General features: G+C 36.9%; 1 protein-coding gene across 1 annotated transcript in view; it reads right to left on the bottom strand.

Moving 5' to 3' along the window:
- Positions 1–10,017, bottom strand: part of PDE6C (phosphodiesterase 6C) — a gene marked incomplete at both ends in the record, with an annotated part of 29,461 nt that extends 19,444 nt beyond the window's left edge. Inside the window, one exon of the mRNA XM_080621191.1 lies at positions 9,538–10,017. Within this exon, the coding sequence (XP_080477317.1) occupies positions 9,538–10,017 (480 nt within the window). The remainder of the gene's footprint in view (positions 1–9,537) is intronic.
- Positions 10,018–13,636: the final 3,619 nt, after the last annotated feature.

The raw sequence follows: 13,636 nt of genomic DNA, 5'->3' as shown, positions 1-13,636 counted from the left end.
CGTGATGTTCCTATGATAATATATCTAAATGAGCTGAGTTATGAGTTGGGTGATCAGAATCTATCAATATATGCATACTGAGAAGTTAAATGGTTCTGCTAAGCAGCTAAAATAGCCAGACTGTCTTCGCTGAGCCTTTTCCATCCACTTGCGTCTGCCACTACTAACAAGTCAGTGTTCAAACTTCTTCAGACATGAGCACTCAAGTCTTCGTTTACAGTCAATGGCAGATTCTCTCTGAACTTCCTTTAACAGGTCTGCGTTTGATTTCTCCAGGTGATGAGTGGTTAGTACTGAAAGAGAATGTCAGGACATGATGAGAGGCCTAGTAGTCAGGTAGCCAGACTACGTTATAACACCATGAATAGGAATGGCAGCCAGCCAGGGAGGGGCCAAAGGAGTCCTGTTTTAAAGACATCCACCAACAATCAAGATTCTGAAACCTTACCAATCCCCTGCTGTTAGCAAATATTTGTGAACCCACTTATAAAGTTACTGACACGTTACTGCATGTCTATGCGCAGAGCTGATGGATATTACTGCTATTAATTACTGCATTAGCCTAGGCAGCCAAGATCTGCATGATGCATCTCAAGGCATCTTCCTTGCTGATGGGCTGGAGAAAATTGCAGGATGCTGCACAATGGAATTTCTTCTTTCAGAAATTATATATAAAACTACTTAAACATTTTCTAGGTTGTAAAATCCAGCAAGAAAAGACTAGGAAATGCCAGAACTGAAACTGTTTGTCTACTATTTGTATCTTCCTTCTTAATTTCTTTTTTCCTCTCTTCCCTCTAGCAATTGTTTCTGGTATATGTTGAATTTATAGCATATACAACTCTGAGAAGGTAGACCGGATTTTGCTATGTGTTCAGAATGTTAGGGGTTTCCCCACACACACTTCAATTCTTTTTAGTCTTTAGATAGCCCATCTTCTATATTTGCATTTTAGATTTCCTTCAATGAGCGCATTACTCTGGAAGGAATCAAATGTGAGGAAGTGACTCAGAAATCTCTACTGTATTTACTGGCTGGGCTCTCTTACAGAGAATTGATTCTCCTAAGGACATCTCCATAAATCACATTGAGATGAATAAATGTAACCAGTATGTTTTCTCTGTAGTTCAATGTATCAAGATGTATTTGAGTCCCTGGAAAGTGTAGCCAGTTTTGAATATACTATCCAGATGAAGAAGGTTTTTTTCTATTTCAGTCAAACTTTCCATAAGTTATTTTCTTCTTTTCTTGGAGAAAGGCGTACAGGTATCTCAACAGACACCCAGGGAAAATGGCAAGTCTGTCTCTTCTGTGTAAAACTCAGATCATGTCCTGCATTCTGCTAAGCAAGTATGTTATTATGTGGAAATATTTTATTTTCTCTGAGACGTATTGCCTACTGACACAACCAGTCTGGGTTTGAGTGTGGTTTTGGGCTTTGTTAATAATTTCTGAATCTCTGTTTTAGCCATTCAAAATAAAGTAAGTCAGATAGATAACCTGACCTTTTGCGGTTCCTTGGCCTCCCCAGGACCATCTAGCGTAATGGCAAGGCCCAGGTTCCTGGTGTGAGCGTGCTGTATGCTGCTATGAGGGGATAAATGAAACTTTCAGACACTCCTGGATTTCCGAATACTTAAAAGGGACCTGTATACACCACATGAGCTGAATCAGCAGGACACAGCTGCTGACTCCAGACTGAAGTACAAGCAGTGGTGCTCAGAAATGTTCAGAAGAAGCACTTTGGTCATACAATTTTTGCAGAGAATAGGAAAATTCTAATGCAAGTCTGTGTTAATAAACAGAAAGTTCAGTGACTGCAAGCCATTTTGAGTTGTGCCTAGACAGTGCAATGCAGAAAGATACAAACACTTCATAGCACATTGCCAACATTCCCACAGCATGTACAAAGACTCTTATCGCACATAATTTGCATATATAAGCAAAAATTTGTGCTTAGTTTTAGGCTTTTCATTATTTAATATTTTGCACATAGTTGCTATGAGTGTTGAAGCCTTTATTTCAAGATTTCAACATATTTTCTTTTGAGAATATAAGCTTCTTTTGTTTTCAAAGAAAATAGCTTTTTGCAATGTCTGGAAAACTATGTTCATAGACAAGCAAGAAATGTGTTCTGCAGTACCAGAGGCAGAAGACCAGAAGAGTGATGTGAACTTTTAGCTCTCAGTTAAATCGTCAAATAGGCTTTTTTAAAAAATGAAGAAAAGGTGATCTGTGATAGCTCCCTAATTGTAGTACCTTTGTAAACATTTTCTACTAGCTACTTTTAAAGCTGAGATACCTAGCTATTTACTGTACAATGATCATATCCTAAAATGTTCAGCATGTCCTGGATTTGTACTAAGCTAGCACCAGCATACCGGAGTGGAAAATCAGGACACCTCTTTGTATTCATATTTCTATAGTAGGTGATGGAAGGTGACTGAAGAGGAGTTTGGCAAGATACAATGGATCTAGCCTATACACTTGCAAATTAGTAGTTAATTCATGTTTCCTGATTCTCTAAACCATGACACCATTTTTATCTCACTGTAACTCACCATCACTACTAGACATTACTAATATAAACCTCTTACCAATGAAATATCAGTATAAAGTTCTACTTTTAGATAATTTGGCCTCAACCTTTCATTTTCTTTAAGGTTTGTGAGCTTATTTCCACCTCACAGCTACCAGTGGAATTTACTAAATCAGAAGTCACTGTTGTGTAAGCAGCGTGATTACACCTCTGTGAAAGGGTCTTTCTGTGAAAGGCCTGTCTTTCTAAAAATGACTTATTTTCCTCATATGGCAGTTACAGATAAACTTCCCTACTGGAACTATACCATACCTGATTCTGAGGTAAAATAAATATAAATGAGAAAAAAAACACTCCCCATAGGAACCGCAGGCATTTCAAGAAGTTAATTTTAAAAGACTACATAAGCAGATAATACTTTAAGATTATGTAGTTTGTTTTCTTTTAAAAAAATCAATGTTACTTCATTGTTTCTGGAAAGTTCTTACTGGCGGAGTGCCCAAAAGAAGGAATCATCTTGTGTTCCATATCTTATTTCATGGCTTTTCCTGCAGATCTCAGTTCCATTCTTGGGAATGACATGTTCCTCTGTATTTCCTTTCAGCAGTTTTTAAAGACCTTATTTCTCTCATGAAGAATTCTCCTTCACCGGCTGGGTTTAGATATCCCACAATTCTTTAAGTGACTACGAAGAGGAGCTCTGCAAAAATTTCTAACCTTTCACAGGTTTTCTATGCCAAGGTTAAAAAAACAATGAAGACCATCATCCTAATGTTTGTGGAACCATCCTACAGTATTTAATAAAGGGAGTACACCCTGCAGTGCATAATATTATTTTAGGGTTTGCTATACCAGAACACAGAATTAAGCCTTGAGCATTTCTGATGAGATTAACAACAAAATGCAGCCTGAGGAAAGTGAGTTTGACACTACTGGAAACTCCAGGTCAAAGTCTGCAGTGTAAATTAGTTGTTGAGTATAAATTTGATCAGAAAAGGCAAAACTTTTAAGTAATGAGATAGTGTAACCCTTGTTAATTTAGTTTCAATTGCACACACAAAAGTATATAATTTATACAAATTCAGGAAAGACAGAAAAATGGAAAAGTGTGAAAAGCAACACAAAACAAAAGCATAAGGGAGCAAGGATCCCTCTTGCCTGTTCAGTTAGTCAGGGTGAAGTTTCACTGCTCTGGTGGATTTGAGATAATAGGAACAGCGGCTCAAAATTGTTAGTACCGAGGCTTCTCACATCTCCAGTATACTTATTCCCAACTGCTTTTATTTTGGCACAACATCAGCATCTTCATTACACATGTGGTTTGAAATGTTAGGAAATGAGGATTTCCCATAAAACTTTGCTTAAGTGACTGGGGGCCTTGCTAGCAAGCATCATGATGTTGGTTTTTTTGTATCCAGCAGGTGACATTTACACCTTGGTTTTCATGTGACAATCACTATTGGGCCCATTCAAAAACCTCTTCCTGTTCCTTCCTTCTGTGTGTTGACTCTGAGTGACCTGTCAGTATCTGTTGTGCAGCCTACCTTTCCATTTTTATTTTGGCGCGATGCCTCAAATATCACAGTTAAGAAGTGATAAGACGTAATCCTGTAGCTGAGGTGGTAGTGCCAAGAAAGCAGATGTCTATTTTACTCCATCTCTTTCCTCTTACAAAGCACAGAGGCATAATGGCTTTCTGGGACCCCTTTCAGCTACTTTACTCATATTGCTGTGGCAGTTCTGGGTTGGATAGATTAGCTCAGACTGGTCAAAATATATCATCCTTCGGATGACCGAGAGAGGGTCTGGAACACTCCTGGAACAGGAACCACAGGAACCTTTGACATCAGGAGCTGTTGCCACATGCTCATAATTTCTTTGCATCATCTTCACATTTCTGTATTCCTTCAGTATTTTCTCCTCTTACTGATATTTTGTTCTCCCACTGATCGTCTTGCACTGGCTCAGATTTCTCAAACAAAATTTCTAACACTGACAAGATGGTATTTGTGTGCTACACTGCTCCATCTCTTACTTCTGCCTGTCCTATTTTTAACTCACAAATGTAGGGTTTTTTTGATAATGATATAATTGAGTATGAATAGGAAATAAAAACCAACTGCTATCAGCTACAATAATGTCATCAGTCTAATTCAAAACCAAACCAAATTAATGGATTTGGCCATTCATTAGGCCACATTCAAAAAATCATGCATTGTCAGGGATGTAAAACAACTGCATTTTGACATGTAACTTCCAAGCATTAGAAAACAAATCGAGGTTGGTATCTTCAAGATCACTAGAGTTCTGAATCTAAATCAACTAGCCCTTCATACATATTTAACAGCATTTGGGGTTGAACTTTTCAGTCATGTCACTGAAAAGTCTGCTTGTTATTTGTCATATGAAGTGACTATCTTGCAACTTTTTGAAATTGAATCTATTTAAGTGTATTTTTCACAGAAAACAAGAAAATTAGGATAAAGGGGAGCTTTTAATTTTATTTTTTTAATATTTTTTTTTTCTTAATTTTGGAAGCTTTCCTCTTTTAACAAAAATTAATTCAAGGAAAGAACTAAAGGTTAGGGGTTTTCTTCTGGAAGGTGCAGTTATCAGAGATTTGTTCCTGTTTCCATTTTTGCAGTTAATATTTTACTGTATTGAGTGTGACTTCATGGCAGTCTGTTTTTTATTATCAAGATGATAAGATAAAATGGAGGAGCAGACATTAACATTTACAACACAAGTTCTTCCCACGTAAAAGGTTACCTCTCCATTTTTGCCTCATTTTGAGTTTATCTTGGGGTTGTTTCAGTTCTCATTACTTTCCAGAAATTCAGCAAAGCAGTGCATCTGTAGTGTTGTGTATCTTTGCTCTCATTTCTTCTCATCTTAACACTGAGTTTGTTTCTCAAGAATTTCCCTCTGAAACTATTTTAACAATCTTCCTTTGGCCTTTGAAGCTTTTTTTAACATACTCTGCCTCCTCAATATGCCGGATATTGGGGTTTCTTCCCCAAGATCACTTTGTGAGGGGACGAGCAGAATATAAGTTAAGAACTAAGACATCTTACTAGCAAGTGACTGACCTGCTACCAGCTCTACCACAACGTGACTCCATTCTTTCCATTTTCAGAGCAACCAATTGTGTCACTGACCACCTTGCTGTCTCCTGCGCTTTCTTATTGCTTCATATTTTTGACATCGATGTGTCTGATTCCAGCAATGTCTTCTTGCCCTAGGAGGCCTTCTAAGACAACCTCCTGGTCACAGGACCACTGCTGTGTGTTAGCAGAGCAACTGTTTGCACATAGCAGCTAGACGACAGTTCAGTGTCCAGGTCTTCTCACTGCCATATGGGAATTTGCACCACTGAGCTGCAAGACCGTGCTTCCCTTTTCTCTTCTCTCTCCCCTCTTCAAATAATCTATTTTACAATCTGATATAGATTCAACAAAAGGGACAGAATATCTCTTCTTCCTTGTTCCAGGTTCAGGCAGCCTGAAGTCTGGGTACTGACACGTTCCTGTGAATCTGAAACTCCTGTCATTTAAGACAGGCCTGAATTTGAAGTCTCTCCTGCCCTTGCATTAAAGAGAAGTAGAGCTCCTACAGAAAAAAATATTCATACAAAGTGAAGCTGTATCAATTTACTAAGGGATGATACAAGTGCTTGCAACTTGAAAATGTATTGAAGTTGTTAAATTAGGTGCCACAATGATCACTGCTCTGGCTGCTTAATCTGAATTGGAAGCACCAGAATCTTTCCACATTCAGCTGATTCTTCACTGGGGGTTGTGGATTCCAGTGCAGAACCTCTACAAATGAGGGCTTGTTCTTCAGCATCAGAACATGTCAGTCCCACATGGATCTAATCCAAAAGCTTTCACTTCTCTTGAAGCATGTTTTTCACCATTCATATAATTTTATATTCTACAATAACCAGGACTTTCCAATCCTCAGTTAAATCTTTGTCTTCAAATATCTCTGAACTAAAAGGAATACTGCAATAATTTAAATATATGTAGTCGAGCAAATATATATAGTATTTATTATTGGTTCTTACATGCTGAGAATATAAGATTTTGATTGCTCGGAAGAGATGCTCCTTGTTTAACTATTTCTTAGCTTTATTTTGAAATACTGCCTTAGCAAAAGGTGTAAGGCAATTGTACTCTTCTTTATCATGTTGTCCATGTTATCAGTTAATATTTAAAGAATACTAATGGACATATCAAATTTTATGTAGTCTATTACTTTACTTTGGAATATTTGTGTCATATACCCTGCCAGACCCTGGGAATAATGTGAAGCAAATTACTAGGGCAATGATCCTGCCTGGCCTTCTGTTTCTCACTACCATTAAATCCTGGATTAAACACTATTAGCTCTTGCAGTCAACAGGTCCATAATCTTATGGGGGGAGACTGCTCTTGCTACTAAGTTAATTATGAAAGGTCTGTATCTTTCCCTCCGCTTTTCTTTTCTGAAGCATTAGTCAGGATGAGGAGCTTCCTTATGTTTATTGATACTTTTCCAGCTTGAAGAAGAAGATAATCCCTAAAGAACTGGCTACCAGGCACCAGAAGTGGAGTCTTAAATTCTTGCAATGATTTATTGCTGTTGTGATCTTTCATTATGTTCACTTCTGTTATAAAGGGGTGGTGACTGAAGCATGGAAATGTCTCACTGTGGGTTTGTCAATGTTGTCATGTACTTAAGACTTAAAAAACACTATGCCGTTTGGATACAGATTGTGTCAACAATAGAAAGTGGTTAGACATGACATATTTAAATTACTATAGCATCTAGAATTATTCATTTTGCATTCTGTATTCTGACAAGGCAATAGGGGTAAAATTCCTCTCTCTCTTAAGTCTGCTTGTAATTTTTTGCTCGTTTTGGCTAGCAATCTAGTTTGACTGAAGTGCATACAAAATGATCTGAAAAATAATTACGCTTTCAAAAACGTGGTAAAGGCTTCAGCAGCTGCCTATTTCTGCTGCCATGGACTAACTATATTCCTTGAACGTTACTGACTAAAGCTGTAGTTCTGGTTCTGCAGTTCTCTCCAAAATGGAGAGATTTTGGTGACATTACAGGGAACTTGGTCTATGTGAGGAGTGTGGATTTGGCCACTTGAATTTTTGTACAAATAGAATGGAAATGGTGACAATTTTGAGACCTTCAGGGTCATTTTTAAGTAACAAATCTTGGTCCCAGAGAAAAGGGTAGGAGTTTTGCAATTAACTTATGAAATGTCAATATTTTGATTACATTAATTTACCAAATGTGGATTAATGGCACCTTGGTTTAACTGCATTTTTAAGTGTGGGCCTAATGGCATAGTAATCCTAAGAGAGTAGAAGAATGCCCAAGTAAAGATTACCTTAGAATGGCTGAATAATAGCTGGACAGATATTCATCTGATATGGATTAATTTATGAGTGCAAAATGTATACCTAGCAGGATTAGATGGACAGAAAGGTTCTCTTATTTAAGCATATTTAAATTATATTAGTCACAACATTTTAAACAAATTCTATTGCAAACACAGAAATATTTGGGCAGCTCTCCTTTGTGCACCTCTCACACAATGAAATTAAGGAGCACTGCAATTTCTGATAAAAAGCATATCTTTCTTGATCCTTCTGATCTTTTCTCATGTAATCAGCCTTATGAATTTAGAAGGATTATCCTCCAATCTCCCAGTGTGGTGGTAAGAGGCAGTAGGTCAGGTGCTTCTTGTCAGAACAGCAGACACTGGAGAAAGCATCTTAGTGGCTGGCTAAAAATCAACTGTTTTCTTTTCTCTAAAATCAGTCATTCTTCTGTTTGTTGCTATCATTCTTACCTACACCTGAGATAGTTTACTATATATCTGAATGTTATTTTCACATACATACACATTTTCATTTGTTTCTGAGCTTTTAAAGAAGTTTTATTTTTTATGTCTGCCAACATGTACTATGATAAAATATAATGCTTTTTGTTTATCTGCTGGAAAACATAGGCAATTCCAGTGTATAAAGGTTTTTTTATTATTTATATTGATCTTAAGACAGTGAGGTGGTTTCCATCCCTAAAATGGCCCAGAATTTTAAATCCACTGTATAGGACATACTGAGAAGACAGACTGCCATCTTGTATAATTATCTTAGCACCATTTGGTTTATGTTGAGCTTTTCCATATAACACAAAAAGGAAATGAAGATGTCACCATTTGATAATATAAGGTTATCTATTTTAAAAGAAATCTACAGCAATCACAGCACATTTATGTTTCCCTGTGTATTTCAGAACAGTTTCTGAAAGCAGTTCTCATCATGCATGTGTAATTTCTGTTAGGTCACTCATCATTTTAATTAACATTTGTAATAACCCTTGTTAGCATCATAACTAAAGAGGGTGATTCTGTGCAAATTCAACATGAACTCTGAAAATGTCAGACCAGCTCTGACTCATTAATCTTCTTCTATAGATAGTTCTGAACAAAAGCCTTGGATCTGGACACCCTCAAGATTTGGAGTCATTTTAATTTCAAAGACAGACTTGAAACTGAGAATATATGTTGACATGATCATCATCTGGCTTCATTCACCTACTTATAATGAAGCATCTTCATTACAAAAGCTGTGAATTAATTGTATTTAGAGGATGCATGACAGCATGGAATGATAAAGGAGAACACTTGCAAGCCCATACTGGAAAACAGAATAGGAGCCTGCCTTGTTCAACAGAAATACAAGTACCTATTGTCTCTATTAACCTAATAGTCTCCTCCCTTATTATAATAAATTACATTACAACTATTGTGCAAGGATACTGGAAATACCTCACTAGGCTACATGATGTGGTTCTACTGCTGCTGTTCTCATGCTTTTGGTCTGGATTTCTGTCTCTGGGATGTTTCTGAAGAATGACTATACCACAAGCACTGTGCAGGAAGCTGAGTAAGCAGATGCACAGAAACCCATTCCCCAAGAGCAGTCACTTACCTTTTTCACATCAGGTATGTTAAAGAACTTCTTGGTATGAGCAACCCATCCCGCTATCCCGATGTCCAGAGGGAAAACTGTCTCATTGTCTGGTTTCACCAAATTCTCCTCAAAGCTGGAAGTTGGAGTGACATTGAGAAGCCTGGTGGCCACCTCTGGAATACCATTTCGGGAACGGCAAAGAAACATACTACACCGATCAGCTGCCAGCAGCTGTGCTAGCCTCTGTAAGGCCTTGTGCACTATCTTTTCCATATCGCCTCCTTCATCCTGTATTTCTGTTAGCAGCTCAAAAAGTATGTCACACTCCTCCAGACGGGACATGTCTTTGAAGCTGACTCCTTCCTTCACATTTCCGGGGCTTACTTTAAAGATACTTCCCAGCACTTCTGCCCTCATTTTTCGGTCGAAATACTCCTTGGCAAACTGGGGGTTGTTCTCCAAGTATTTTTCGACGTCATCTTTATTTACCTCACCCATTTTTGCTGGATTATTCTTAGTATTTCTTTTAGAACTGCATTACCATCAAAGTAGGAGTGGTAGCAAGAAGTCCTAACTTGATACTAGTAAAAAAACAGTGCTGTGTACATATTGTACAGCTCACAGGCATAGTACATTCACCTTCCTCTCCAGCTTCCAAGCCTTCTGAAACTCTTGAGCTATGACAGAAGGCACTGGCTTAGCATCTTCTTAGTGTGAGATCTTGGAGGCTGCTAAAAAAAGAGATGTCAGGACACTAAACCTTGAGCATTCTTAGCTCATAAATCCTAAGGGAATCATTTTAGCGTTTTAAACAAATAAAATAATTCTTAGACCTTATAAAATTGTCTGATGTGTAGTCATGTATACCTGCATGTTACCATCTTCATTCACAGTATGTATATTGTACCATGCATGCAAAAGTCTCCATTCAAATTTAATATGAGGAATTCCGCTTAGATACTTAGCCCACATTATACACGTGCACAGATGTACACATGTGTATTTGTGAGAGGTGCTTAAGAGGAAGAAAACAGAATATTACAGAGAAAATTTTTAAATTTCAATTTTGTTTTCTTTGTAACAGTCAGGAGATGATGGAAATTGGATTACTAAAAGTAAATAATTATGAAGCTACACATGTATAAAATGGGTGAAATCCTAAAGACCTGACAAAAGTGTGAGCTTTCTCAAGTGGTTTACCCATTTGAAGACAGAGTAAAAGAACTAGAATTTGACTGAGCACAGTCAGATATGACTTACAAATTTTTTTAAATAATTTTTTTTTTTTTTACAAAAATAGATAGCCTAAAGGAAAAAGTAAAACCAGAAAATGGCTTGAATTCAAATTGAGTTCAGGAGACAGTACAATTTTTACTCTGTAAGCATAGATAACCAGACAGAGTACTGCAAGTAATGTATTTTCTTCTGTGCCTTCTTCAGAAAAAGTGGGGGATGAAAAAGTGGGGGATGTCTGCTCTTTTAAATAGCAGAAAAAAGGTAATAACAGACCGAAAGTGAGCAAAGAGGGAAGCTTAAGTCTGGTTTTAGCTTTATAACATGTTTGAAGTTTCCTACCATCAGAAGTTCAGCATCACTCACATGAATGGAAAAGGTATGATGAAAAATAGGAAACATCCCAGGGCTATGTGAGAAAGATGAGTTAAAGCTGAGTGCCAACTCTAACCCAACGACAGCAAATGATCTGTATTCATTGAAACAGATCTGAATTCAGCACAGTAGGACGCTTGCAGTACAATTAATCTGCCTTATATTTGTGCCATCCACATTGATCAGAAGCAGAAGGAGATTCTTTGTATAAGAATAAAATAATACATACCCTTTGGCAATTCTTAATTTGAAAATAGTAATCTCAAAGTACAACTTTATCTGTCTGCCAGAGACCAGACTGTGTCAACATTCATTTTTATCAACAGGTCTAAAAGAATCAACATGGGCAACTGACTCTGATCCTCTGGTGCACAATGAACAGGTCAGTGACTGGTGTGTAATGGCAGCTAACTCAGTAAATCAGTTTTCCCTGACTGTAATATGAAATGCTGTGTCAGACATCAATTTTTGCCAGACTGCAGTTGCCATAAGGATTTAAAAATGCACATGGAAATCACACATTCTGGCCTGGTTTCTTTTCTCTGGCTGGGTTACTTGCCTGTAGCAGCCTGGGGGACAGCATAAGACCCTCGCTGGTGGGTGTGTGAGGTTCAGTATCTCATCCTGTAATTGTTGTGATTTAAACAATGCACAATTAGGGCAAACCAAGAAGCTGAAGTGATTTGATAGATAAATTATAATATAGTTTGGAAGCGTTCAAAACAAAGGTAAATGATGTCCTTAGTGACATGACTTGGTGGTGGTCATGGCAGTCCTGGAGTAATAGTTGGACTTGATGATCTTAAAGGTCTTTTCCAATCTAGCTGATTTTATGATTCTATAAATATACCTTATATTTATGAAGTCCTCATTTTAGAGTTAGGAAAATACAGTGTACTTGTATTGATAATTTTTTTGGTTTTCTCATATTAATATTTTAATAAATTTTGTAAATTAGAACATTAAAATTTTTTGAGTACTAGCTTTGTACTGAATTTTAAAGCTTTTGTGCTGGAATAAGACATCTATTTTCTATTCTAGTTCCTTTCCTCTTCATATTTTCCACACTATCGAGTATTTTATCTTTAGTAATTCTAATTAATATTTGTATTTAAGTTTATTATAAGAAGCTATATATGTAACAAAATATATTCACATTTATGGCATTTTCAAACTTTTCAAATTTTGCTGTCATCTTTCCTTGCAATTTTTTAATAAGATCACATATTAAGAAAATACATTTGGCTTTGATTCTTTTCCATGCTGAGGCAGTTTGTTTTAAAAATATGATAAGCAGGTGTTCATTTTTTTCAATATTTTTCGCAATATTTTTCGTAATATTTTTCAAATTGTTTTTATTTCAAAGAATATCATAAATGTGTGCTTTGTAATTTTAATACTTGTGATGTCATTTGTTCATAGTTCACGATGATATTCACATTGTTCACATTGATGTTCAGAGTTACTACAGAAATCAAATTATTTGTGGAGTAGTTCTTAGTAGCAGACCATTCCTGAGCCCTTGTGAAACGTGGAAACTCCTAAGAAGGATAACTGACAGACATGGTTACTTAAATAGATTCAAGCAGCACGTAAATGTCAAAGGTATTTATAAGGTTTCCCAACACAGTTCAGTGTTTGTATCTGAGAGTCTTTGTCCATCTAATGTGTTTCATTCAGTTAAGATTTTCTGAAGAAAAGCAGGTCAAATGCATTTATTTCAACTGCATGGGTTTTGATGTGGATAATTCTGTGGCCACTGCCTGGTCATCAGAGATTTATATGCATAATCCAAGAAATTAATAGTTAGAATTTTTTTTTTCCTTAATTTCCTGATTTGGGAGAGTTGATTCTGTAGGTATGTACAACAGGCACTGTGTGCCCCTAACAGCTGTTCTTTAGGCACTGAAATATTTTGGTGTCAGTGATCTGGTGTGTTTTGGGGACCTTTATAAACAACTTGAACTTTTATGGGTTTTTTTAAAATAATTTGCTATCCCTTTTCTTAAAAACGTAATCTTAAAAATATAAACACTGAGGATAGTAAGTTAACTGATTTTTCCATACAGGTGTAAATTTTCACGGTCTCTTAAAACTACCAATGGCTAGCTCTGAGAGTTAATGAAATAAGTAGTCAGCAGAGATTTCAGGTTCTAGGGGAGATTTCCTGAAATAAATGGCCAGTCTAGCATGAAGGGGTTAACCTGGGTTACCAAATGCACAGTATAATTTTAGTATACAGACTGAGCAAAGGATGGCAGCCTTTTAACCTTATCCTTTCTCACATTGAATCCCTGGTGATCTTAGGTCACCTGACCATTTTTTATTACTGAGAATACTATTCAGCACCACTGAGAAGGGTCTGACTCTATCTTCTATATACCCTCCTGCCAGATATTTATAAACCTGATAAGGTCTCCCAGCGTATTATTTTCAGATGGAACAGTCTCAGCTCCCTCAGCCACCCATTTTGTTAGATTCTTTTGCTGCTCAATGATCTCTGTGGCTT

This window comes from Psittacula echo (genome assembly GCF_963264785.1).
Source record: "Psittacula echo genome assembly, chromosome: 6".
Taxonomy (NCBI): Eukaryota; Metazoa; Chordata; class Aves; order Psittaciformes; family Psittacidae; genus Psittacula; species Psittacula echo.
The sequence above is the reverse complement of the archived record's forward strand: the minus strand, read 5'-3'. Positions and strand labels throughout refer to the sequence as shown.